Source organism: Lepisosteus oculatus, chromosome 4 (genome assembly GCF_040954835.1).
Source record: "Lepisosteus oculatus isolate fLepOcu1 chromosome 4, fLepOcu1.hap2, whole genome shotgun sequence".
NCBI classification, from domain to species: domain Eukaryota; kingdom Metazoa; phylum Chordata; class Actinopteri; order Semionotiformes; family Lepisosteidae; genus Lepisosteus; species Lepisosteus oculatus.
The window spans coordinates 45086081-45114062 of NC_090699.1; the positions used below are offsets into that span (position 1 = coordinate 45086081).

At 45.5% G+C, this 27982-nt stretch overlaps 1 protein-coding gene across 11 annotated transcripts in view; it reads right to left on the bottom strand.

Annotated features, from left to right (window-relative positions):
- ldb1a (LIM domain binding 1a) overlaps window positions 1-27982 on the bottom strand; it is a 49539-nt gene that overhangs the window by 17457 nt on the left and 4100 nt on the right. For 6 of the 11 annotated variants that reach the window (XM_015347793.2, XM_015347799.2, XM_006630873.3 and 3 more), the window contains one exon: window positions 21042-21142. In XM_015347793.2, the coding sequence (XP_015203279.1) occupies window positions 21042-21066 (25 nt within the window). In that variant the 5' untranslated portion in view covers window positions 21067-21142. Of the gene's footprint in view, window positions 1-962; window positions 1724-6834; window positions 6923-21041; window positions 21143-23305; window positions 23393-25548; window positions 25635-27982 lie in introns of those variants that run through there. The other 5 variants (XM_069189265.1, XM_015347794.2, XM_015347792.2 and 2 more) reach the window with 5 other exon arrangements.

The window sequence follows — 27982 nt, forward strand, 5'->3', positions numbered from 1 at the left end:
TGTAATCCATCAGAAAGCTGGAACTACAGCACATATTTCATGTTCACCCAATCCACCATGATCACCACAAAGCATATGGAATACTTTATGGAGACCCCAGATCTCAAAAGGTATGCTAATACACATCCTAGTCGCCAGTGTTTTACTATTATTTTGTAGCAGCTATTCACAGAAAGCTTAATGCATCAGCAGTATCAAGACTCTGAATTATATCCAGGCTAAACCGTTGTTACTTCCTGTGTCTAATCCCTTTGACCCCTGAACACCCCCCACAAAGAGAGGAGCGGACGGAGCCTTTGTACAGCGGGCAGCTCAGACACCGTGCACGAATTTCTGTAGTTACCAACTTACACTGTAAGTTCCAGTAACAGTGCTTTCACAAGACGCTATGAGGTGCATTTTATGTTCGAAATAAAGATAAATGCGAATAAGCCAATAGCTGAATCAATTAAATGAAACACGTGTTTGAAGGAGTATTTAAGATGCATATAAACACTGACTTTTGCACAGCAATAAGTCTCTTCCGCTCGAAAGTTTTTTTTTTTTATTTTGACAAGCTTGCATTTCTCCATGGGCTTCAGCTCGGTCTCTAGCTCTCCGCAGGCCATTTTTAAGAGATGTTCGGGGTTGTTGTGGCGAAAACAAAACACTGTAAGGCTATTTTTCTTTCGTTGCTTCGGCTCCTCCTTATTTCCGTATTATTTCAAACACGAGCATTAAATCGGAATAAAACGCGAAAAGCGATACGCGAAATAACGCGAAGAGATTACACTAGGTTCGATAGGTGTAGTAAGAACACCAGCGATCAGGGCCTAGAAAGACCTCCTTCCGCTTAGCAATATTAACGTGATTAACTGAAAAAAAAGTATATTAAAAAAAAGAAACAAGTTTCCAAATGACAAACAATGCATTTAAAACGAAAGCAATTTAGATCAGATTTTCTTTTTATAGCAGCACTGTACCTGCAAGAAAGTCCTGGTCTGAAATTGATGTTTACAGAAATCCACACAATGACACCTTCCTCTTCGTTTCCTTGCGCGTAGTACGGTTGCGATATTCAATTTCCTTGTTGATGAAGTAAAAAAAACCAACAACCTTTAAAGGGGAAAACGAGGAGCAGGAGGAGGGGGGGAAGGAACCAGCAGGCGTATTTTGCTCCCCGTCCACAGTGCTGTGCATAGAGATCAGAGGCCTTGTGTATGGGCAGAAGCCCGGTGCAGACGGAGGTAAGGAGCCCGAGCAGCCCTTTGTTCCTGGACAGACATGAACAATAGCTGTAGGCCCTCCTCCTTCTGTGCGCTTCCCCCCTTCTCTCTCTCTCTCTCCCCACCACTAACACTAACCCCTCCGAGCTCCCCTCTCTCACAATGAGGCCCGGGAGCCGCGCCGCGCCCTTCCCGCACACTCCCTCCGCCGAGGCCGCCGCGCCACTCGCTCGCTGGCTACGACGAGGCGGGCGCAGGGTCCCGCATCACACCTCTCTCCCCGACCGCACACGCCTCGGACACGGGCAGCGGGGCAGCGCACAGCCCGGCACCCCTCCACGCTGATGGGGTGACACGCAACCAGCTCTCCGGAGCCGGGATAATAACGACAGCTCGCGTCCTGTATTGGGAGTAGGAGTTGTGTCCAGCCCCGTGTTGAAAGCACTCGTTTTACAGATTACCATTACAGACTACTGCAACTGCTACTGAAATTCATAGTAATGCCCTAAAGCACTGTGAAGAAGGACATCTGGTTGCAATACTTTGATACTTCCAATCTCCCAAAACAAAACAATTACACTGTACAACACGTTTTGGGAGCTCAGATTTACACTCCCATGCCACACTGTATAGACGGGTTAGATATTTTAAATTTCATACAGCCAACGGGCTGTGAATGAATAAATGCCCAATTACAATGCATGCTGTATACCCTTCATAAGGATTTCCCACAGCGAGTGAAAAGGCGAATTAAATACCGTCTACGGTATTTTAAACATCCAACCAAAGTCATATTGATCACAACCGTTCTACAGGGAATAGTAACTCTTTCACATGCATTGCAGGAAGGACCGAGGTTTTCACTTCTCAAGGCCTCGCAGCCCGTAAGCCCTGGGACTTGCGTGGGCACGAATCTCCACTCGCTGCGTTGCCGGGCGCCCCGGAGCCCAGCGAGCGGAGGCGTGACGTATTAGGAGGATTACGGTAAGCGTGCCACAAGCTCCTCCCGCTGGGGGCCAGCAGCCGCTCTCCTGGGATACGGTCGCTGTTCCCTCCACGCGCCGCGCCCCCTACGCTACGTGCTCGACAAAGCAGTCCTGGTTCTGCAGGGCCGGGGGGCCAAATTGTGGGACTGTATGCAAATAAGGCTGCAAAAACGTGACACGGGAAGAATTTGTTAATCTGCGACAGAAAACGTCCATCACAAGCAAGGAGATAGCCAGACGGTCTCAGTGGGGATACTGTAAATTTTATACAGAGTTCCTGGGTTTTATCTAGTGAAATTATTTAGAGCAAGCTGTACAAATTACACTAGAAGGTTTTACAGGCACCAGCCTATTTATATACAGTTTTAAAGCCCTAATTTTACCCCAAATCTTCGCAATGCATTTGCTCACATATAAGAAAAAAAAATAGACCCGTTTCTTCACGTCTGACAAAAGTGAAAATTCTAAAATATGAAATTAGAAGCTACCGATAGTGCAGCACCAGTTTTAACATGCCGTCTTCATCGTTGTGATTATCACGTACAAAAGGTCACAGTTTGCAACAGCAAAGTAAATAGAGGACTTCCATTGTACTAAAACTTACTCAAGTGCCACCTGCAGCAGTGTGTACTGTCTGATCTCCGATCCAGGCCTGAACTCGAGATATTTTAAATTCTTGACTCTTCTGTAAAGGGGGGGCGGGGGGGGTTAGAAATTTAGTAATTTCAATTCAGTGTTAGATTGCGACAGTATAGAACAGGGAATTCAGCAGTGGAAATGTGACGAGTGATCCCCTGGGATTAGGCTTCGACTTTAGTGCCCATGGCAACCGTCCACGGAGAAACTGCGAGGGAGAGCCTGTTACAATTATTCGGGGCCAGCTGACTTTGTGTTTGGTGGTGGGAGTAGTCAGGGAATGTGTCTCCAGCAGCCCTTCCTCCGCCAGTAATGTCAGAGCAGTTGAGACAGCAAACAGGTTTGTCTCAGCGTCTTTCTTCCAACTCAACTTTGCGTCATATCACATCAGGCTTGCAAAAACAAAATCTCCCGAGCGTCAGCAGAAAGCGGCCTGCTGTGGGCTCAGGCACTTCCTGGGCTGCCTGCTGAGCTCCCTCAGGTTTCAGACTGCTGCTCCTAAGCCCAGCTCCATCAGAAACACAGCACTAGTCTCGGCTGGGCTCCAGGCCACAGGTTCACAGTCACTCCTGCAACCCCGACAATATCAAGTTTTCACCAGGTATTGTTTTATTTTGGGCCTCGGTGGTTGTGAGTTTACAAGTCTGAGAGCCTGATGACAAAAGCACCGCTGGCTCATCTTAAATGGGAAGAAGTCGATGCCAAATTTGGCACTTTTTCCTTCAAAAGGAGAGCTGCATTCTGCAGGTCGGGGACAATGCTATTGGTCCAGTGAGTGTTAGCGAACAGCTTTAATACGGACAGAAATTATTCCAAGAGTTATTCGAAGTCCTTAAGGAAAACTTGAGAATAAAAACTTGCCTCTGGGTCTTCTAGAACAAGTTAAACTTGTCTCTTTGCTTTGCTTACTTCACAGAGGTCCTGTGATGGTGCTGCACAGTGGACACTCAGCAAAGGGTTTCCGAAATTTTCATTCAGAAAGAATTTTCTGGTATCTTATAACTCTCGGGAACCAAAACAAGCAGGATGAGCCACCGGCCTACACTCTTTTTACCCCCATGTTTAATACTGCTGCAGTTATTTTGTTTACTACTGTTTATCTCGAGTTGCCAGTGTGGAATCGCCAATTAAGACAGCGACTTCCGTGCACCTCAGGAGAGAATGAGACGCGTATGTTCGTCAGGCGCCAGCCTGCACAGTCTCTGGCATGGGCACTGCTGCTAGCTCTCCAGCGCCCGCCGGGTGAGTCAGCACCCATTGGGGGAGCAGCTGCACCCCTCACTGATGTCACAGGAGCCGGCCAAAAAACCAAAGGGAGCACCGGATGAATTATCCCAACCCAAACTTTTGCACTCTGGCTTGGGGCCTCCTCTACTGCTTTTACTTTCTATCAGAAGATTGGCCCTATTGTATTTCTGCATAAGGAACTCTCTCTAATCCACCCATCCATTTTCTAACTGCTGTGCCCAATTCAGGGTCACAGGGAGCCGAAGCCTATCCCGGCAATCAAGAGGCACAAGGCAGGGTACACCGTGGATGGGACGCCAGTCGACACACACTCACACCAGGACCAGTTTTCCTAGAAGCCAAATTAACCTACCAGTAGGACTTTGGACTGTGGGAAGAAACCGGAGCACCCAGAGAAAACCCACACAAACACAGGGAGAACATGCAAACTCCACACAGACACACCCCAGGTCCAGAATTGAACCCAGGGCCCAAGCGCAGTGAGGCAGGAATGCTAAAACTGCTCCACAATACTGATCACTTTCTTAAAAGAAAAAAAAAGTCAACACCCTTCATTTGTGTGCATTCTGCCATTTCCTAAACCTTGGTTGAGTACAGTGCCCGAGGGACTAAAATATTTCCACTGAGTCCATGTTTAATGAATGAGTCAGCTGATTTCCGTATAAAATCCCAAGACAAAGAATTTGTATTTTTTTTTCCTGATGATTAAAATGCAAGGCCAGAATCAGGAACCACCTGGAGAATAGAATGAGCTCTCTGCATATATAAATTCCCTAACAGTGACTGACTGAAATACATATATGTGTCCTTTTTAGAGGATTTTGTTATGGACGTCTGTTCATGCTTTGCATTTCAGTTTTGGCAGTTATGAATCATCTTAAGGATTTAAGCAAATTCAATGCTACTTGACAAATCTTACCACGAGAAAGAGATGTACATTTTGATTAAATTGAATAAATGTTTTTTAACTTTGTGCTCTTTTTAAAGTTGCTCACCACACTTCCCATCCCTGGTCCTGATATGTCAGCCTTCTGAGTTAAAAAGACCCATGAGATTCTGGACTCGGTCTGTCAAATCCAGTTCTTAAAGATTGGCAGAGTCATCTGATTTTCACTGCATCTTAACAATGATCAAATCTGATGTTATTACTGGCCTAGCAGGACTAATTTACTATTATTTCAATATCTTTTAAAGCAAAAAAGACAGACTCTGTAGCCGGACGTTTTTAGGTCTGGTGTTACTTTTTTTTAGTGAATGAAGTAAATGAACAATTTATCCCCTGTACTGCTCCTTTACTCTTGCACTGCTCCTTAAGACACACAACCACTAGGAGGCTTCTTGGATACTCTTTTGTATTTTCCTGGGCTGCCTATCCATGTTGCGAGGAAGAAACTTTTAACTCTAAGTCTCATACATTTTAATCAAAGCAAACAGAATTAAACCCAGTGCCCGTTCGGATAGAGGAAGATGGTTACATATTTCCTAAAAAAGCCAGGTTTATCCCAAGTGGCACAGTGAGTGACAACACTCCTCTGACTTACTGTATGTATGTTCACTTTGACAAGTAGCAGTGTGATCACAGAATTTCTTTGATGATCAACAAACAATAAGGTTCAGAACAGCTTGCTCTTTTTCAGCTGGGTTCCTAAAAGCCAGCTAATAACCCTTCCTCGGTTTTTATTTTTGATTCCTTGCTATGGGACCCAGAATATTAAATCACATGTACCTTTTATCACAAGCAATGGCACAGCTGAAACAGCACAGCCTCTGCCTGAGCTGAAGACCTGCAAGATGCTCCTTTTCATCAGAGCCTGGGTTGCAGTCAGAACAGAGGCTTGTTTGTGTTCTACAGACAACAGATTACAGGAATACAGATCCAGTGGCACTTTTATTGGCTGGATAACCTCTCACTACAGCAAACCCACGGTTTAACAGAGTAATAAGGGAGAGAGGCGTCCATTATTGCTATAAATCATACTGTTACAACAGAATATATATATATACACTCTATATACTGTATATGCTTTCTGGATCTTATAACTATATTAACACAGTCAAGGAAAATTGTTCCTGTGCCTTGTTTTATTATTTGTGCGTTTACCCCTTTTAGCAGAGAAAGTCCACTATTTCTGACAAATTTTGACAGACAAAACTTGATTAGTTTTTTTCTGTAAAAGTGAAGCTCATCAGACCCGAGAGATGAGTGTAATTCTAAACAAGGAAAGAACTATCGACGTTTTGTTAAAGATTACAAGGTGATAACTAAGCAGCTGTGAGCAATCGATTTTGGGGAAAATGCCTGTTTTGACATAAATATCATCAAATTGTAAAACACAAAACACCTTATATAAACTATATCATTTTGCTAGGTAACCCTACAGTGTGGTGTTTGCTGTGCAGACGTTCTATACTGAATATGTGGCTATATAGCGGCAGCATGTGTTGCCGCTCCTCCTAGTCCCTGTCTGTTGCACATATCACTCCTACATCAACATGTTTTCCAAGTCTCATGGTCAAACCCTGCGGCCCATACTGTACACACCAGGCACATCATAAAAACAGCCAATGCAAATACTCACATGCGCCTCATATCACTGAAATAGTCATTTTCGAGCTCCAAGTCTCGGCACGCGTGCCTCAGTAGTTTTTGCACAGCCGCACAAGTCCATGCACAACAAAAGGACCCCTGGGTTTTTGGAAAGAAAACCGAATTCTCACTCTTTGCTCAGTGCAAGTCCTGCAAAGAAGAAACTCCCTACCTGCATTTTCAAACTGGTCAGCCATGGCGCGCTGATGGCTGGGGGCTGCTGGTGGCTTGCTCTCTACTCTATGGCGGGACGCCTGGTTACTCGGGAGGGATATCTGTGGCGCGCAGGCCTTGAGAGGGAAGGCGTGGCCCATTGGGGCACATACAAGACCCCCCTGACTTGGCTCAACAGGAAACCCTTGAGCAGCCCTGCGAGAGCCCTGATAACCGCTCGGTGTGACAAGACACCCACAAAGAGCGGCTCTCCGGACTAACCCTCCACGCTGTTATTGATTAAAAGCGACGGAAAGAAGTGTTTGATTAAGCAGCACAGCATTTTTTGGCTGGATGGGAGTTGACGCTGACTGTAGCGACTAACATGACACACTGAAGAAGTACGGCAAATTTCTGTCGTGATTAATCAGCACTATCTGCAAGAAAGGGGGAAAAAGAACAAAGTATTTACCTGGCAGGAGTAAAAGTTATTCACATAACCCCAGCTTCAGTCTCGCACAGTATATCGATCCAAATCGGATTCGTAGTCCCTCAGTCAAGTGTAATTTCCACTTGGCTGAGCAGTTGGAGTAACACAGCAACACAAAAGACAAATATCAGTACATGAACTCTTCAGGATCATTGGGCCATAATGCGAAGACTGCTTATTCCTGGAGGCTGTCCCAGAAACACAGGGTACACAGCAGGGCTATACCCAAGACCTATCAATTCAACGCAGGACACAAAAAACATAGAGACAGTTTACAGACGCTAAGTAGCCCAGACAGCAAGTCTTTGACTTGTAGGAGGAAACTAGAGCAGCCAGAGAAACACACAAAAACCCCACAAAGAGAGTACCCCAGCCAATAACCCGGGATCCAAGGGCATTTTATGTAAAACAGACTACTTGATTGAACAGCTGGAAACCCTGAAAATATCAGTGTAAGAACTCTCTTTTCTAATTCTTCCAGGTAAACTGAACCCAAAGAAGAGAGAAGGGCTTGCAGCTCTGTTGCTTAACCAGACAAGCAGTGGTCAGTCAGGGCAGGGAATGTTTCAGTCTCCAAGACCCTGCCTGTTGGGATAGCGCAGCTCTCACTGCTGTCTCAGCTTTACAGTGAAAGGCTCTGGGATCCCTGTACCAAGGGCGAAAGCCGATTTGTATAGCCAAGTACAGTATAATCTCCTCTCATTAAAGCTTTTCTTCACATGCATACCTGCACGCCTCTTCTTAGACCACAGGTACTGAGCCTGGTCATATTAAGGCCAACACCCCTCAGAAGCTGTGGAATAGTTCAATACTGTACCTCCATGGCAAAACAAAATCGAATTCTGCATGAATGTGTGGGGGCCCCACATGGTGCCCTACTCAAGCTCCCAGATACAGATTGCATCCTGAACAGCTTGTCACAAGACAACCGTTTTATCACAGCTGGATCAACTCTCATTATGATGTGTAGGAGCACATCCAGTTTTCTAATTAGCCAGCCAGAGGAGCTGGGCTTTGCTTTTTCTTGGTGGTGACGAGGAGTTTTGGTTCTTCAGGGGCAGGAAACTACAATGCAAGGTGAACGGCCTCTCCTCGGGCGCCACTGATGTGTTTCCAGCCCACCTGCCTTCATTTCAGCCCCTCGTAGCCAGGAGGGACACTGGCCTTTGGGTCTCCTAGGGCAGAGACCTGCAGAACCAGGCAGAGAACAGCCTGGTCTTGCAGTCTGCAGGTGCACAGCAGGCCTTCAAAGAGGACAGACCTGAGGACTCCAGCCACCCCTCTCCCACAGTGACACGCAGGCCACTGGAGCGGGAGGAGACTATAACCAGTGCAACAAGTCTCAGCGAGCAAGAGCAATCACAAAGGCGATATCAACCTATCAAAGCCTAGACTGTTGTTATGAATAATTATTTTATTTGAAAGTTCATCCTTTGTAAATAACATTACTTTATGTAAATGATTAGTATTATCCTGACCAGAATTTGCTGAAATAATTATGAAAATCACCGACTACCGACCGAGTGAGGAGAGAGGGATTCAGCATTCGGTTAAGGTCACTTTACTAACGGTCAGGATTTATATTTTACCGCTTACCAAGGGATATTGAGCTTTGCCACTTGTTTTACTTCGTTTTGGTGAACACAGAAATTGAAAGGAAAATCAGAGGAAAAACATAATCCACAGAACAGTAACGGAAGTGCATTTATGGATAAGGACTCTTAAATAAGTGAACTATTGTTTTGTTTTTCTTTACTCATTATAGGTCATTGGCATTATATTGATTCTGTTGTTATCGTAAATTAATTTGTAAATTTGTAAATAAAAAAACAAAAAGAAAATTGCTAACTAACTTTACCTTAATGTACCGTAACACTGAGGAAGAGTCTCCCACTCGGTCATTTGGAAGGGAACTCGGTCATCTGGCATTTGGAGTTGGCTGCTGTCTAGGGAGCTGTGTGACAGAGCTACACCCATTACGCTAAAGTATGGCCCTGCTGCAGACATACTACCCTAATAATGAAGGCTATAAAAATCCATGGAACAGAAAGTGAAATACAGTGCAATACAGAACAGAAGAGAAAAAGGAGATCTGTAATCTTTTATATTTTGTATCTTTGTATTTTGTGGGGTCATTTTTTTTTAAATGAAACATAAAAATGACATTTTTTATTTGGAATTTTTCTATCAATTTAAAGAAAACCCATTTAAAGACTTTAAAGGATTGAAAAGAGGATGGCACAGTGGTCAGCATTCGTGCCTCACAGCGCTAAGGCTCTGGGTTCAATTCCAGATCTGGGGGGCTCTCTGTGTGGAGTTTGTATGTTCTTCCTCGGTTTGCGTGGGTTTCCTCCGAGTGCTCTACTTTCCTCCCACAGACATACCAATCTACCAGTATTCCAAGGACAAAATGTTCGGTTAATTGGCTTCTGGGAAAACTGGGCCTGGTGTGAGTGTGTGTATGTCTGTATTTGTGTTTGTATCTCTGTCTGTCCTGCAATAGACTGGCGTCCCATCCAGGGGACGAAGTGATGAAAAGGTTAGAAAATAGACGGAATAGACAACTAATTTACTGTATAATAATAATAATAATAATACAAATTTAGCCGCCATTTCCTGGGAGTTAGGGAAAATGCAAACGCATTTTGCGATGGCTGTCAGCAGTGTCCTGGTGGTGTTTGAAAGCAGACATCTTGACCAAAGCAGTTGTGAAATTTAAGAAGCACGCTGGGAAGCACAGCACCGCCGGACACTGAAGCGAGCATGCTTCAAGGCAGTGCAGTGGACGCAAGATCGTCAGCCTGTCAGAGGGCTGGCTGGAGACCAGTCTGTGCGGCCCACTCTCCCCACACCCACCACCCCCCTGCCCTCTCTGGTCTGACAGGAGAGGAGGGAGGCCTGGCTCTCTGCTGTGGCTTCAGGTCACAGCTCGAAACACACACAGCTCTGCTCCGACCGCATCACATGTGCAGCGCATGTGACAGATCATGCTTCACTGAACACGCCCTGATAATGGGATGCTAGCTTTTTTTTTTTCCTCAGAAAACAGCATCTCTACCTGCTAGCAGGCTGGACCAGAGAATAAAATTACTGTCTTTCTTTTTTTCAGACAGTACTGCTGAGCTGAACAGACCGCTTGTTAGAAGCCAGCGACTGACAATGTCCCAGCAGTGTACAGTAATACACTGTGTAACCTCTGTGGGCCTCAACAGTTAATACAGAAGTGCCATCTACCTCGTGTGGGTGCTAGGGGTATGCACAAATTCCTCAGATGTCTACCCTGGAATGCCCCATGGAAAAAAAAGACCTGCTCTATCATTGGCCCAATGAAAATGATAGAAAGGCTAATAATTCAAATTGCAATTGCCACACACAGCCAGCCTTTAAAAAACACACCTCGTTTCAGCTAATCTTCACAACAAAAAACAAGATCTATTTTGCAGTCTGAGTTCTGAGATCATCTGACCTGATCCAAGTATTTGAAATCCTCAAAACCGTGGACAAAAGCCAACCCAGAGACTTCTTCAGAACCAGAGGACACAAACAGGGTAAGGAGAAGGGCATTTAAGACTGAGAACAGAAGGCACATCTTTACACAAAGGGTAGCAGGAGTCTGGAACAGGGTACTCCGCCTGGTTGTTGAAACTGATAACATGACTTCCTTCAAGGAATGGCTGAATAAGATACTAGTGATTAGCAGCCAAATAAGATAAACAGGCAAAACGTCCACCCCTCGTTGATAACTGTTCAACATTGTAACCGAGTCTTAATCTGACATTTCACTTCATGTCACACATTTTTTTCCACAGTAACACTGGCAGTATGATAGGGAGAGAATGTCAACATCTCTTAACTGAAGAAATGCTGAAAGTGCAATGTGTAATTAGGAAGTGTGACAAACTACACTTGAAAAGATATTTAGTCATGCTGTTGTCTTTTTGGAAAGTGTGGTGTTTAGGCGTTACTAAGGGGTGCATTTTGTCTATTCACACTAACCCCAAAAAGCAGAAAAGTTGGTGTTTTGCAGATCCATGTGACATTTTGTGGGAGGGCTGACAATTTTCATTAAACACCTCATCCCCGTCTCTTAATTAAGGATGCAATCATCGCTTTCACTAGAATGGGTTCAGTTCTCCAGTGCTGATATAGCACTGTGCTTACTTATACCACTTGCTTGTGTACCTCTGTCCTGGCATACAGCCATCTTGTACAGTCCTGCACCACTGTACAGCTGTTCAGAAGAACATCATCACTGTCACGCTCAAAGGTCAGTGTCACACTGACAGCTGCACCAGTTACAGGTCCTCCTCTATTAAGTGTTGCATGGTCAAACGTTTACTGGAACTTAATCAAAATTTCACAAAATGTGGAAAATGGCAAATGGGTTTACTGGTTCACTCCATTAAGGTTTACTGGGTTGAAGATTTATACTCCAATTATTAATGATCAAAATAGAAATGGAAATAATAAAACGATAAAAAATGTCAAGAATAGGGAAGCTAAATGGATATATGATGCTTTAACTTCAGTTTATTTATTCAGGTATGGTAATTGACTATCCTTAACTAATCATGGTTCATGATAATATTATTCTTGTGTGTTTTTGTTCACTATTAATAAAGCAAACAAAAACATGTTGAGGAAACAGTGCCAACTGCGCCACCCTGTGGTAAAACCAAATTAATGCAGCTATTTTTTATTTCGAAGGTGCCGTTCAATTGCCATACAATTACAGTCTGTTCTAACCTAATCTTTTTTTTTTAAGGGGTTGGACGACACAAATCCATCCACCCATTTTCTAACCTCTTCTAACAGGTTCGCCGGGGAGCCAGAGCAACGACAAACATGCAGTTTTAGTTAAAAACTAGACAAAAAATACAAAAGGACAGAAGCAGGTATCACACATATACATGCAATTAAGGACCACATCGGCTTTCTTTTATGAATTTCATGGGAGATGTTGTTACAAGCCGTGTTGCTTCCCACTGCTGGAGCTCAGCGTGCGTGTTCCGGTTACATCCCGCAGTCCAGAGACATGCTGGTAGCCTAATCTGGGAATTGGTTTGAGTCTATGTGTGTTGGAGTCTGAATGTCTGCCCTGCGATGGACTGGCGTCCTGTCTAGGGACATCTGTATCCCGCCTTGCGCCCATTACGTGCTGGAATAAACTCGGACTCCACTGCGACCCTGCACTGGATAAAGCGATTAGGAAAATGGATGGTATCCCGATCGGTAGTCTGTCTCTTTCCAATCCCTAGAGAGAACCAGTCCGTTTAGTGTTACAGGTCCCTTTTTCTAGAGATCGCAGACACCCGTAAGGTATCGATTGATGGACCTGACTTATCCTTCATCAGTAACTATGGTCCTTGAGGTCTGAAGTGTATTCTGATGTTGACTCCCAAAGATCTCTACATTATACATAATTTAACTTCATTTATCACAATAAAATTGTTCCGAGTCTTCATAAACCGGCGATTTAACAGTGATCTACAAATTGTGACGGACTGGGGCTCTGCGGAACTACACCCCCGATACAACACGAACATGTCAGACGTGCTGAGCTGCTGGCTGTGGACCTGGGGGGCAGACACGCAGGGTCTCCGCGAGCTGGCGCGCACGTTGTCTGGGGACAAGAGTGTTTCTTAATAGCCAATTCTGTGCCTTCAAGGGTCAAGTGATATTTTTTTTTTAATCAGAATGAGTGAAATGCACAACCAACAACAAACGAATGCTCACGAAACACAGCCTTCTGCGTTTTTCAAAATTCACAGCACAGACATAATTTCTCCGAGATAGGTTATGGACTTGGTAAATGAAATCCATTTCCCGTGCTCGCAAAACTGTTTTACGAGGAAACTTTTTTTTTTATTTTAAGAGGAGAAGCGTTAATATTTCTTCTTGTCTGACGGGATTCTAAAAGTATTTTCAGCTGCAGAAGATCGCAGACATTGATTACTCTGCCCTCCGGCTCCACGATCTGCTGAAACTGCAGTTTCTGTCCTCGGGAGCGTGGAAGAGCTCCAGCCCCCGCGACAGAGAGAGAACGACCCGCTGAAACGGTGTAACCGGATTATGCGGCGACTCCTGTCCACACGAACGCGACGAGCACCATCAGAACAAGTGCTTTGAAAATCTTCAGAAAACAGACTTGAGTATACTAGCACGCAAAGTCTCTCCCCACGCACACAAATACCTTACACACTGATAATAGATCTCTGCAGTTGCTACACATCTTCCACAGACCATACCTGTGAGATTTCCAAACATCTATCCCAAGTTCTTTGCTTTGATTCTAACCAATTCATACGAGTCACAATGTCCCAATTAAACACCAGAGATGAACTGTTCCATATTCAGTTATTCTGTTTAATTTCCAGTCAGGTCCAAGATCACTGACGTTTAAAAACGTCAAAAAGTAGACTGTAAAGGGATACTTTTACATTCTGTAATCTCAGATCACAACAAAACTCCCTTGGTCGGCTATTATTATCATCGTTTCTACTGACCTCTACATGCATTATTATATGATAGTATTCATTTTCAGTTTAACGTTTTGGTTTTTAACAGGAACCTTAGAAGGAACAGAAAACCACTACAGAGAGCACAAAGGGCCCAAGGTTGCACCCATGTATATATATAGATAAGAATATATAAAACATAAGAATTACAGAGAGCAAGAGAGGAATGAATATTAGTTCAGGTTCAAAATAACGCAAGGCAATTTTTTTCAGTACAGTAACACTAAATGAACTGTAAAACGTCAAGTAAATAGTCAGATAATGTCGGAGTAAGAAAAAGCAATAAGAAATGTGTTGCAGTAATATAAAGTAAAAAATATTTTACACAGTCACATGCACTGGGTTATAAAAAGGGCTCCAGCAGAATTAGGTAATTCTGACATAACTGACACTGAAGTATTAGGGAGAGTAGGTTGAATTAAAAGGCAGAAATTAGAGGACCTGGTGGTATTCCCCCAGTTGTACTTAAGAAAGAGGAATGTTATTCATAGATCTTTGGGACAGAACTGGGATATTTCAGCTCTCACTAAGGACCTGTACCCACAGGTTGGAGAACTGCAAATGTAACACCACTCCACACCGACAGAACTGAACCACGAAACCAGTACAGGTATGGAAATAATAACGAACACAGACCTAGAAGAAAACGTACTAAACAATGGCATTTTAAGAAACAGCCAAAACGAATTTAGAAAGGAAAGAGACTGTTTAACTTAGTTGGATGCTTAAAAAATCCCAACAAGGACAATTGATAGCACTAAAGCAAGATAATATATTTAGATTTCCAGAAAGCATCTGACAAGTTTTACCTTATTAACATAATAGTCAAAGTAAAAGCCACTGCAATCCAAGGTGAAGTATGCATGGATCAAGAATCAGTTAACAGACTACAAACAGAGCGTCGTCTAAATGGGCACAATCTTATATCAGGCCGATGTAAGCAGTGTTTTACCGCAAAGATCTGGTTCCGGACCCTTGTTCTTCCTGATCTTTATCAACGGTTTAGTTTCTGACATAGTTAGCAAACTAGTTGAACTTTGCAGAAGCAAAAACAGGAACGCTTACAGACATGGAAAGAGCTACAAGAGAATTACATCAAGACTCAGACTGGACAGAGCCTTGGCTACAGAAATTCAAAGCTGACAGGTGCAAGGGTCATCTCACAGGAGATCTCCCACTGATCTGTGGGAATCAGTACAGGACTGGGATTAGAGCGTTAATGCAGAGTCCTCTGTGTCCTTATGAAGATGCAATGATGCAATGAAAGGAGCAATGAAAGAGAAAACAGAATGCTTCAGTAAATGGCAAAATTGGCAGATTTAAAATAAAAGTAAGTTATACTCAAGATTCACAACACCCAAAGTAGGATCTAATTTAGAATGCTATGTTTGGTTGTTACAAAAACACAAAAAGGATCTCATAGTCTTAGAAAGAGTTAGAAAATAAAGCAACAGGAATGATTGCTGGTTCAGGGGATTGTTATATGCAGGTATATTAAAGGAACTATATCTCTTTAGTCTGTTACAAAGGAGGCTGGGAGAAGATTTGTTACAAATATAAAGAAATCTAGGGGTTATATGTAGGTAGGTTCAATGCAGGAGACTAGTCCAGACTGAGAAATGAAACAGGACACAAGATTACAACTGAAAACTAAGAGGGAATTCATGTTGGACAGGAAGAATCTTGTGTCTGGAACACGTATCCCAGCCTCTGTGTTACTTCAATAAGTGACTACATGAAAGTTTTGGATCACGTAGTTCCTGAAGAACCGAAAGAGAAAGATGAAAGTCTTAGCCATTTGAAGAAACAATAAATATTTTGTATCTAACCACTGGACTCTTTTCTGTTGATTTAGGTTCAAACTGTACCATGATAAGTTGCCAGCTAGATATCATGCTCTAGAATGCCTAGTGGCATAATGACTTTCCATTGGGAGGAAGCACAGAGCTTCAGCCTATTCAGCAAGGTGTCTGAATGTGCAGGTAGTGGGTGGGGCCTGAGAAAAATAATAAAATAATAAAAACAAAAAGAAAAGCAGGCTGCATGGATAGCTCTGGCACATCTAACATTTTCTGGGCTCCATACAACTAGAATCTGAGCCACTGAAGACAACGTTTAACTCCCGAGGCACGTAAGGACAGCATTATCAGATTTGCCTGCTCTGGATATAAGGTAGTGTACAGTTCTGCATAAACATCCCCACTTCACAGAAGCAATCAGGACACGCCGGCCTCGATCTAGCTTGTTTCTTCAGGAGAAAAAGTCAGAAAGCTGTCTTGCTCAGCCCAAAGACGCATATAGGAGCCTTAAAAAAAAGTCTTCCCAGTTTAGTAGGGGAACAGTGCCTCTCCAGAAGGCACACCCAGCCATTGTGCAACATTAAACAGCCCGTCTTTGTTTGGTTGCCATTTTAGTGCTTTAAGTAATTTTCCTCTAATCAAGGGAGCCATGTGACTTTCTGCATGAGGTAGCAGCACTCCTCCGAATACAGCGTGTGAGAGAGGGAGAGAGAGAAGGGGAGTACAGCTCAGGCACACTTCGGCACATCTGGTTCTTCAACACGACGAGATACTTGCTTCTCTGGCTAATGTTATACACTACAAAAGCAAGGCCACACTTGTACAAACTAAATACCCATCCATATTTTATACAGTAGTTGCAAGAGTGAATCAATTTCATGTCAAAACCTGCTGACTTCATACAGCAGTGAGCCAAAACACATGTATCCTGTACAGCAACGCAGACGCAATCCGCACGATGGTGTTCACAAACCCAGTGTGATTATGATACATGATGTCCTGCTCCACTGTATAAAACACGTCATTAAGGCACACATGAATGCACACAGCATGAGTGAGAAAGAGAGAGGAGGCCTCCCGCATGACACAGGGAAGAAAACCTGACTTCCCTCAGGGGAAAACACAGGACTACAAAACCCAGTTACACAGCACTGCCACGTTACCCTCAGACAAACTAACCTCCGGCACGAGCATCTGAGTTAGGACGTGCATGAGGCGCAAGGCTAAGCTACTGTATCCTGTTGTGTTTGTGGCTCCTCCGGTTGTGTGACTGATGCTGTGTCCTTTACATGCAATCTGTTTTTCAAGGGTGCTGATGTAGACGATGACAGGGCTCTGCATAGCTCCAGGGTGAACTGCACAGCAATAACCAACATGCAGAGGAAAAACAGACTATTATAGCAGCCAGCCGGGATGCACAGAGAAGACAGAGTGCATAAACACACATTGTAGAAGCGGGCCAGGTCAGGCAGCAGGGAGAGGAGTCGGGCTGAGTCTGCTATGACACACTGCTGCTCTCCCTCTCTCTCTTTCCCTCCTCTCTCTGTGTGTAAAAAAGGAAATAATCAAACAGGACACACGTCTGTGGAAAATTCCATGACCAGACCCATAAAAAATGTGCTCTTGTGCACATAATCTGCTTGATTTTAAACAAATGTTACGCACCAAATGTTGGGCTGTTTATCAGTCGAGGTGCCAGCAAGGCTTTTCCAGGCTGAGAGTAGCAGCCCTGATAAAAATCTGAGCGTGTGAGGCAGCGTTTTAAAAAAAAAAAACAAGCTGTCTGCATTGTCTTGACCATACAGGGCTTGCGACCAGTTTAAACTCGTATCTTTTTATAAGACAGGCCCCGAGCTTCTGCAAAGATCTTTTTTTTTTTTGTTCCAAATAAACCTTTGAGCGCACAGCCACATCTTTCGGTGCGCAGCATTCACGGGCCGAGAAGTCAGGTTTTCGGTCTGTTCAGTGGATCTGAGAAAATACCATGTTGTCGTGACGCGCAGTGGGTTCTATTTATCAAAAAGGGGGGAAGCGGGCTCTGCTAAATATTTATAGGAGAGTACTGCTAGAGGCACGACATCAAACAGGAGCCTTTTCTCATGACATCTGTCACGTCCACCCCAACATCTGTTTTCATCCTGTGTCCTGCCTCTACTGGTACAGATTTATAAGGTACTAAAACTCACAGATGACTAGTACTACAACATAAGAACAAAAGGAAGGTTACAAACAAATGGAGGCCAGTCATTCAGTCTTGCTCATTTGAATGCTAATAGTTTATTGATCTGAGAGCCTCATCCAGCTGTTTTTTTTTTTTTACTGAGTAGCTTGTTCCAGGCATCCATTGCTCCCTGTGCAATTATGCACCTTCTATCTTCACTCCTCAACGTTCTTCCTCGACTTTGAGATCAATCCTTCGGGATTTGGGATATTTGTATCAATCCAACCTTTTCTTCACAATATCCCCTACCCTTGGCCAGCCTTTGTTTCTGTACTGCCTGGAGGAAGGCACTGGACATGTCCACATAAACACCTAAGTCTCTTTTCCACAGATCTGATGCTACCAATCTCTTTCCTGTTTTCTGCATGCATTACTGTGCTTGCCTGCATCAAATTCCATTTGTCAATCCCACATAGCTTTGGCAACACGTCCCATGTCAATTCCAGATCCAATAGGCCAGCTCGACCACATTACCTCATTTGAAAACCTGTGGGAAAGACTAAAACCATGCAAATCAGGTGAACCTCTGGCTTGTACATCAAACCACCAAGAACAAAAAGGATCGGAAACGACAACAGTATAGTCAGTAAGAAAAGTCCATCCGGCCTGTTTTATCCAAGGATCTCATTCAGCTTTTTCTAATGGAAGCCAAAGTATCATCTTCTACAACATAGCAGGGTAGCTTGTTCCATACTCACACCACCCTTTGTGCAAGGAAGTGTCACGTGTTGAACAGGAGGTTAGCTTGGCACTATATGAGATAGATATGTGCTTTTAGAGATAACCCACTATGAAATGGTTCTCCAACAGCATGTAACTGTAATGTAACTGTAACTGTCCCAACAGTGACTAACCAATCAGGGATATCAGGGACACATCATATGGATTAAAAGCAACAACAGGCTCCTATACCAGCACTGCCACTGTCTGTTTATGGCAGTAGGTGAGTCCCTTGTATAAACGCACAACAGGGTAGTATCACATTAACAGAGCCCTGCTGTTTTAAAGTTAGCAAACCTGACGCTGAAGTAATACAATTATGACACAGTACCATGCACAAAACAGAGAACACACAAACAACAGCATGCAGTAGCCACATCACGAGCATTCCACATGGACTGCATGTAGAACATTATGAAGAAGGCTGATATTTAAAGAGCCAAGACTACTGCTGGAAAACTGAACAATTTCACTGTGGAGGGAGGAGGATGCTCATTTTAATATGACAGGGCATGGTACTGGAAGAGCCCCTCAAAATCTGCATCAAAGCTGCATCATCTCCTGGACCAGCTTAAGAACACCACATTATCCATATTTAATTTAATAAGGACAGTAGAACAGCTCTTCAGACTGAATTGGCTGCCTCTGAGGTTTCCAGTGGATGTATTAAATTTGTTGGCCCCTCAGATCTCCAGTCATTTGAATTTCCCAGCACTCGGATATTTAGGCACAAGACTGAGTTCTCTGTAATGCACTCGCTCTCTACAGGTGAGGAAGGCCCAGCAGTGAGCTAATGTAACTCTGTGGAGTCTGCAAAGTACACAGACATTCTGCACATTATAATCAGTCAGGGGAATGAGTGAGACTCCCATTGCACAGCAGTTTAATCCATTTCAGGGTGTGAGAGCCACCGGGTACAACCTAGCACCTGATATTGGCTTCAATATCCTGCTTGTGCCCTTATATTAAGCACTGACAAAAGCACAATAAAGGCACTGCCTTTCCTGCTGCATCAACTTGTACGAGAGCTCGTGGCTCTCAAAACCTGTGGTGAATCACGTTGCTCTGCAATGTTATTCTTGTCCGTTTCCCTGACGTTATTTCCTGGTTCAGTGACCTAGACCTCCCGTCCTAAACTGATTCAGATCAATCAGTCAGCTGAAGGTGCTGCGTTTCTGTTGGAGCTTTTTTTTTTCCCTCTGTAGAGCAAACCCATTTAATGTGGACAATCCGAAATCAGTTGAGGCAACACAAAATAAACGGACGGGGGAAAGTCATTGAACTCTGCTGTGCACCTGCCCTGAAGAAGACTATCAGTGCCCAGATCTTGCCAAAATGAGCAATCTAAACTGTAGTATTATTGAATGACAATGGCACTATTATTTATTGTCAGCTGCAGAACAATTCCATACATATTGTGCGCCACTCAAGGGAACTGGAAAACTGTAGAAGTGTGTCACAGATTTTCAAAGCAAGTAGACACTAATAGCACAATGTGGATGTGCGCCCAGAGTGTGGTGTGGCTGCAGTCCTGTGTGAAAAAATCTTTTATGTGTGGGAGCTCGTGAGATTATATAGGTGTCAGTGCAGCAACTGCTGTGTCACTCAGTGTTGCTTCTTCACTCTTTTGGGATCCTGCCCCTAGCCCCAGGTGGCAGGCAGTGCTCAGCTGCTCCCGAGAAGCCATGAGGTCTAACAGGTTTCCTCTCAATCCACAGGTACTGTACCTCCCCCCCTCTCTTACGGAAAAGACTGACCTCCAACAAAACTATCGAGCTAAATGACACAAAACCTCAGAGCAACAACCAAACAAAAACCCATCTCGAGTGCACAGACTGGCACCTTAGCAAAATAAAGTGGCAGTCTTTCTCAGCCACCCGGGTTTTACACCACACCACAAAAGCCACAGTGGCAGCAGAGAAGATCAGCTTTTCAGCTGATGAGAAAAGAAACAACCAAATTAAAGCAACACAGACAAGAGCCTTCCTCCTCTTAAGCCTAGTCGGCCCGCAGTGATGTTGGCCTGGGCTGTGAGACTCCACGGGACCCCCTGGTCGCCCCTGGAGATCTGCACCCCATTCTTTCAGGTCCGAAAGCTCTTCCTGCCTCACGTCTCTCTTGCCCGAATTAGACCCGCAAAACTCCTGACAGCAACAACCCTGTTTGCCTGCGGCTGTCGCACGCCACAGAAGCAGCGCCTGAAAAATGCCCTCCTGTTTTGCAAGTTTCCTCCTTTTGCTTTTCTTTCCCCTTTTTTCGGTGAGGGGGGGGTGTGCAGTTTCTGCTTTTAAGAATGTACCAAAACAAAACACACCAAAAAAACATGCTAAAGGACTCCGCATTCTTCCCTTAACGCAAAGCACACGTCTGGTCACCGGTGACCACTTTGAAGTCCGCCGGCCCCGAGCCCCGTGGTGCACTCTGGAGAGCGCGGCTGATTGACTGCATATCGGAATTAAAGAGAAAACAGGCACTTACCAGGGCAAGCACAGCCTACAGACATCTTTTCACATGTTGGGCCCCTGCTCGGAACGGAATGGTTGTGTGCCCTCTGCACGCCGCGAGCATGGGGTGTTCTTCTGAGGAGCCAGGAGAAAGGAGAGAGGTTAGGGAGGCGAGGCAAGGGCAGACAACCAAAACGAAGAAATAAAAGCTTCTCGTACAAGCAGGAAGAAGGAATTATATTCCTGTACAGCGAGCTGGGCTCTGAGTCATTAATATGCAAATTGCGAAGCTGGTGGGAGGAGAAAGTATGAGAGTGAGCGAGGAGAGAGGGAGAGACACACGGAGAGAGCGAGGGCTGTCAAAGTGACCTGTGAGACAGATTTCAGAGAATAACAACCATGTGATGAAGGGCTTTTTTTAAAGATGTACTCGCTGTTTCCCCCACCCCTCCTCTTTCTGCTGCACTCCGTGATAAACACTCTCAGAGGGAGCTGTGCTCTAGGGAGGCTTTCTGAGGGACTCATTATTGCTCAATTGCGTTACTCCAGCAACACAGACAGTGAGCGCACTGTCTGACGCAGCCTGGAGCCTGTCACAGAGGCTGCGTATCACCCTTTTAGGAGTGAGATACATTCTGGCTCCTGTGTGACGGATGTTTTGCTTTCTCTCCTCCTTTCTGCCTGCCTCCATTTTTTTTCTCTCTCCCAGACACTCAGTTCCCAATTTCTTCTGTTTCCCTAACAAAGGGGCTGCTCGTTTCAGGATGTTTTGGGATTGTTTAGCGCATATGGAGTTACCACAAGTAGTCAAGGCTCATTCCAAAAATCATATGCTGGAATCTTGGGATCGATCACATAGTAGCCACCCCACAAGTACTACTAGTCATGCTCCTAATTATAACCTTTCTTAGGTTTTTGGAGAAGAAGCCTTTGGTTATCCAAAGGGGCACACGGACCTGTAGCAACAGGAGAGAGACCCCGGGACAGACGAAAGGAATATGATTCAGAGTTACTGCACCCCAGAAATCGAGGCTAAGTAAAGGTTATCTCTGTGTTTCACCAACTGCAGCTCTGTGTTTTCCTTTGACTCTTTCTGCCCCGCAGACTGCATTCTGTACACGTTTTCCACCCTTAATCATTCCCAATCCTCTCTCTCTCCAGCTGATCAACTCTCCCCAGCACCTTAGACCACTTCCTCTCTCTATACCTTCTCTCTTCTTATTGCTGAGCAACTGAATCGCACACTTCATCCCTGCCTCAGCACACTGCCGATGTCTTTCCCTTCACTCTCAAGCGCCCCTGCTCGCTCTTCCTCTTGTCGCCAATCCGTCCTGAATCGGGATCACTCTGGGGATACCGTTCCCAGAACAGCCCAGTAGTGCAGGGGGTTGCCTTCATCTCACCATCGACTGGGGTGCCCTTTCCCCTCTCATACCAGAACACTGGTGTCAGCAGCAGCAAGAGGGAACACAAACACCTCAGGAAAACAAACCCTGGTGCGCGTTACTCAAACTTTCTGTCGGCGTTACTGAATGGGATGGGAGAACCAATGCTCAAGGGGACATAATCATCTCCAAAGGTCCGTAGAGCACATGACCCTCCAGGAATCAGGTCACACGGGGCACGTTTGCCGAGACATCTGTACGTATAACCATTAATCCACAAGTACAAGTCAACCCGGCCTCTGCCTAAACTTCCAGAAGTTAAAGACCCGACCTCTCACATCTAGAGCGATGTGAACCACGAGCAGAACGTTACCGAGTCAATCTGGAGCAAACGCTCCTGCAAACTGAACCCCCTGCTTCAGTCCAAAGCATTTTGTCTCGCTCAGAAACTGGGCTTTGAGTCCCAGAACCCCAGGAAAGGTTCACCGCCACTGCACAATAGGATGCACATTTCTCTCTCTCCTTCTCTCTCTCTCTCTCGCACGCGCACACACACACACATTCACACACCACTCTCTGGAGAAAACAAAGATGGTCCTTCTCTAACTGACTCACACTGGAGTTCATTCGGCCCCCCCCCCCATCCCCCAAAAGCTGTGGTGGCATTCCATGCCCACCTACCCCATCCGCCCCCCTTCTGCCCCCCAAGCCCTCCGTCCTGCCAGCAACACTGTCAATTTAACTCCAGGGCTCATAACCGCATCACGCTGAGCCCAAACAGCAACACATGAGACGGAGCAATTACCCACAAGGCACGTCAAAAGCATGGCATAAAGCAGCAAAACAACGAACAAAACATCTCCTGCCACTGTCGTCTGCTTTGCCACGCCGAGGACAATTCTGCGCCGATTACCTGTCTCCCTGTGTGGGTTACAGCCTGTGGTGCGTCTTGGAGCTCACAGGAGCGGAGTGGGGGGGGGGCAGACACAGTCGTGGTACGCTGTGTGCAGCGGAGATTTGAGGGAGAAGAAAAAAAAAAAGAGGAGAGAGGAAAAAAGGGAAAAGGTATCGGCGCAGAGGAGAGGAGGCGGGAGACGGTGGGTTAGGGATCCAGCGGAATAAATATGATGCAGAGCCAGAAAAACTTCTCCAGCAGACGTACCCAGAGAGGGCACTGTGCTGTCGCCATGGCAACGGCGGAGCAGCGCTCGAGCAGGGCACAAGGCACGGCATTATTCTGTCTGGCGCTCCCAGCGAAACGCCGCGCTCCAGGCAGCCAGGGAGGGAGACAGCCAGCCAGCCAGGCAGGCAGGCAGGCAGGCAGGCGCCTCGGATTCAATTAGCTCCCAGGGTCCTGAAGCTCGCAGGTCTGAGAAACGGTAGCCAGTGGTCGTGTGTCAGTAAAGCACTCCCTCCCTGTGACTGACCTGAACCTGCGCGGTGTCCAGTTCCCTCCCCTGTGCGCCCGTCAGCAACAGAGACCCAGATGCCAAGGAAGGTGACAGTGCCTTCCATTCCACACCTTTGTCCTTTGTAACTGGGACACCGCTTTCCATTGACGGAATAATAATACAACGATTTGGGCCAGCAAGGCTGCACGGTGCTGAGGGGGATTTAATTCAAATGAATCTTTAAAACTGACTAGTCAAGTTAGCTACTAAACAGTTCAAAAGGGGATAGGAAACCAATGATGCCAACTGGACAGCGGCTTCGCCGTACAAGGCCGCCCCCTACTGGTCTACGCAAGTAGTGATGGGGTGGCAAGAAGCTGCCCTGAAACGGATCGGTCACACCTGCCTCCCCCTAACCTCAGCACACACCAGCCTTTTTAGCTGGGAAGGAAGAACAACAGCACAGCAGATTTTGTTGGCTTTTGGAACATAGGGAAACTCTTCAGGATGGCATGGGGGTGCAGTGGTGAGCACTGCGGTCTTGCAGCATAGGGGGCCCTGGGTTCAGTTGCTGGGGTGCTATCTGTGTGGAGTTTGCATGTTCTCCCCATTTTTGAGTGGGTTTCCTCCAGGTGCTCCGGTTTCCTCACACAGTCAAAAGACATACTGATACTGTAGGTTAAATGGCGTCCGGGCCCTGTCGCTGAGACAGTGCACACCCCAGCACAGTGCCAGTTAGTGGAACTGGGGAATAAAGTTTACCCTTGAAGAAAAACAGCATGTTGATGAAGCACCACACTGGTTATCTGACACAAGATTACACTGAGCCCTGCCATATTAGAATGAGCACCAACTCATTCAACCAGCATCTCTGGTACAAAGAATCATCTTCACAAGCATCTGCATTAGGCCATGTATCACATGTAAGACAAAGCTACCAAGTGTTAATATTTATTAAAAAACTGTTTTCCTTTTTTATCGTGGAGAAATTGCCACAAGGCTGCCTGATTCGAAACCTGAACTGTGAATTGCAGAAATTAGTAGTGGGTTTGAAAAGGAGAAAACTGCACTTCCTCATCACAAACCTGCAAAAGTTGTATAGGGTCCTACCATGTGCTCCCCGTAGTGACTGGTAATTTATCACAGGTCTTTGTTTTAGGGATGCAAATATTAAAATGGCAAGGATCTACAGGACTGTCTGCTTTGATACAGTGCAGAATCGCAGTAAATAAAACCAGTTTCAGAATTCCCTTTTTCTGTTATTTGTGTTTTTTTATACCAAACAAGCTATCTAGTTTCTTTAAAAATACAACCAAATCTGCTCGAGGCTAAAGTGCTTATAGAGAAGCTTATCTACTAACCTTAAATAAATACGTACCACTCTAGTTGACTGAAGTTACAGTTTAAAACAGTTTTCCTTTTTTTTAACGCAGTCTCTTCTGGTATGCTTGCATGTGTTGTGCAACACATGATTTAATCTCATTATTCTTTTTGAGGGCAGCGTTTTAAAAACAAAAACTGCTTCTGACAGCAACTGCAAGCTCTGTGTGACATCTGCTCTACAAAACTTTATTTTACTTTAATAGACCAAAAGTATCATGTTCTTTCCACCCCAAGAAACGCATCTCTAAAAAAAGGTGCTGTTTTCTTGTAGACCTCCCCACTATAGCAATTATCAGGGCATGCTGGAATACAGTACACTGGTACAATACGTAGCTCTGGCTCATTGTACCAGTGACTAATCGTTAAATCAAAGTTTTCTTACCTCTCAATAACCTACCAGCTGGTTTATTGATGAGGGCCTCGTTTCTCTTCCTGGACATTCACTGCGGGACTCTGAATCCCCCTTTTCTGAATTTAGTTAAAAAAAAACAGAAATGAAAACCGGCTGCTGAAAAGGCTCACTGTCCTCTCCTGGTGTCTAGCCTGCGCAAGAGCTGGGTAAACACCCAGCCCGTGGGATTTGAATGGAGTCCAGAGAGGGAAGACGGTAAAAAAAAAAACGAACTTCCAGGTGCGGCAGCCTCCCTCCAGACGACACAGCCGGCATCAACAGCGAGGCGAGAAGCTGCCGGGCCCACAGAGACACACCTCTGCCTGTAACCATCGGCTCGCAGCCTGAGGGAGACGTCAAGGAGGCTGAGGAGGGCCTGAAGTCCTTCTTCTCACATACCTCAAGCCTTATCTCACTGTTCTTGTCTGTGGACGGAGCATTGTGGGAATTCTTCGGAGGGCAGGGGGGTACAAAGGTTTTTTTTTAAGCACTCTGCTGTAACAAGCTGGAACTTTTAATGACCGGCCAGTTCAACCCTGATAACCCCTGGTTGCGGGGTGAGGAGAACGGGTGTGTGAGTCTGTGTCAGGCTGGAACTAGAAACAGAAAAGGCACGGTTCTGGGATGTGGGGTTGGTTCTACGCCTCTCCTGCTCTGCTGTGCAAAACAATAACAGTGGAAAAACTTCTGAGGTTGTGAACGAGAAGGGGGTTTTCTGCTGGTTCCTCACAGCAAGCCCGGAATTTCAAGCAAGCCCTCCTGGGTGCCACTGCCAAAGCTAACGAGGAGCTCTGTACGGATACAGGGTGACCCACTTAAGCTTGTCCTTCTCCTGCCTTCTTTCTCTCTCCTCTCAGAAGATGCTCTGCCCCCATTTCACACACAGGATGAGTGCAGGAGTGTGTGTGTGTGGACAGGGGGAGGGGGGAGGGTTGTGCTGACAGAGCGCTGCAGTCACAGGATCAAACGCACTGCTCCAGTCTCCCTTTGCCCCCCCAGTGTGACATATCACTGGGGGTTGCTTCAGAGCAGGGCTGGGGGCCAGGGGGCGAGGCTGGAGTAGGGGTTCCGTGCTTTAAAAAAAGTAATTAGACTGTTCTTGGAAAAAGGGAAAACCAAAACCTTTTAAGAGGGCCCCTTGATAATTTATCTCCTTTCAAAACACGCCGAGTCAACATAAGAAGTGTACTGAGACAAGGCCACTTCAAGCCCTGGCCGGCGCAAGCTGCTATTCCTGGCATCGGAGCCCGAAGGAATGCCCCTATTACCCCCAGAGTCCCTGCAGCTCAGGGAAAACACTTCAAAAACTGCTCTTTTGTGGCGATAGAACTGTACCATCCCCAATTCAGTAGGCTATCAAAGCTCCTAAATAACAAGGGCAGATTCAAACAATGCAGAGGTCCCACATTGTCTATCCGTCACTTAAAACTGTCAAAAGCTTAATGCCCTGCAAAAAGAAAACAATTCATGTGGTCGAGTGTTGCAGTTTCTGAAGCTTTTTAAACCTGGAGCAAATCAGTTTCTAAACATCTGCTTTGACTGTTTAAAAACTTTTCAAAACTCATATTCATAACCTAAGCACGGAACGATGGCGCAGACGTTAGCCTTGCTGCCCCGCAGACCTGGGTGCTCTCTGTACGGTCTCCCCGTGTTCACAGCTTCCTCTCGGTGCTCATGATTCCTTCCACAGGGCAAAGACATACTGGTCGGTTAATTGACTTCTGGGAAAACTGGCCCTGCTGTGAGTGTGTTTATGTTTGCTTGTGCCCTGCGATGGACTGGCGTCATGTCCAGGGTGTACCCCGCCTTGCACCTGTGTCTGGCTGGGATAAGGTCTAGCTCCCCCCTGGCCCCATACTGGATAAAGTATTTAGGAGATGGATGGTGTACAAGCTAAACTCAAGTCTAGCAATAGTTTTCCTTGTTAGAGCAAGTTATTGTGCTATAAGTGCTATATTGTGCTCACCCTGCGGTCTATGTGGGTCCTAATACCCCAGCATAGTGACGGGGACACTATACAGTAAACAGACGCCGTCCTTCGGATGAGACGTAAAACCGAGGTCCTGACTCTCTGTGGTCATTAAAAATCCCAGGGCGTTTCTCGAAAAGAGTACGGATGCAACCCCGGCGTCCTGGCCAAATTTCCTATTGGCCCTTACCAATCATGGCCTCCTTATAATCCCCATCTATGAATTGGCTTCATTACTCTGCTCTCCTCCCCACTGATAGCTGATGTGTGGTGAGCGTTGTGGCGCACTATGGCTGCCGTCGCATCATCCAGGTGGGGCTGCACATTGGTGGTGGTGGAGGGGAGTCCCCATTACCTGTAAAGCGCTTTGAGTGGAGTGTCCAGAAAAGCGCTATATAAGTGTAAGCAATTATTATTATTATTATTATTATTATTATTATTATTATTATTATTATT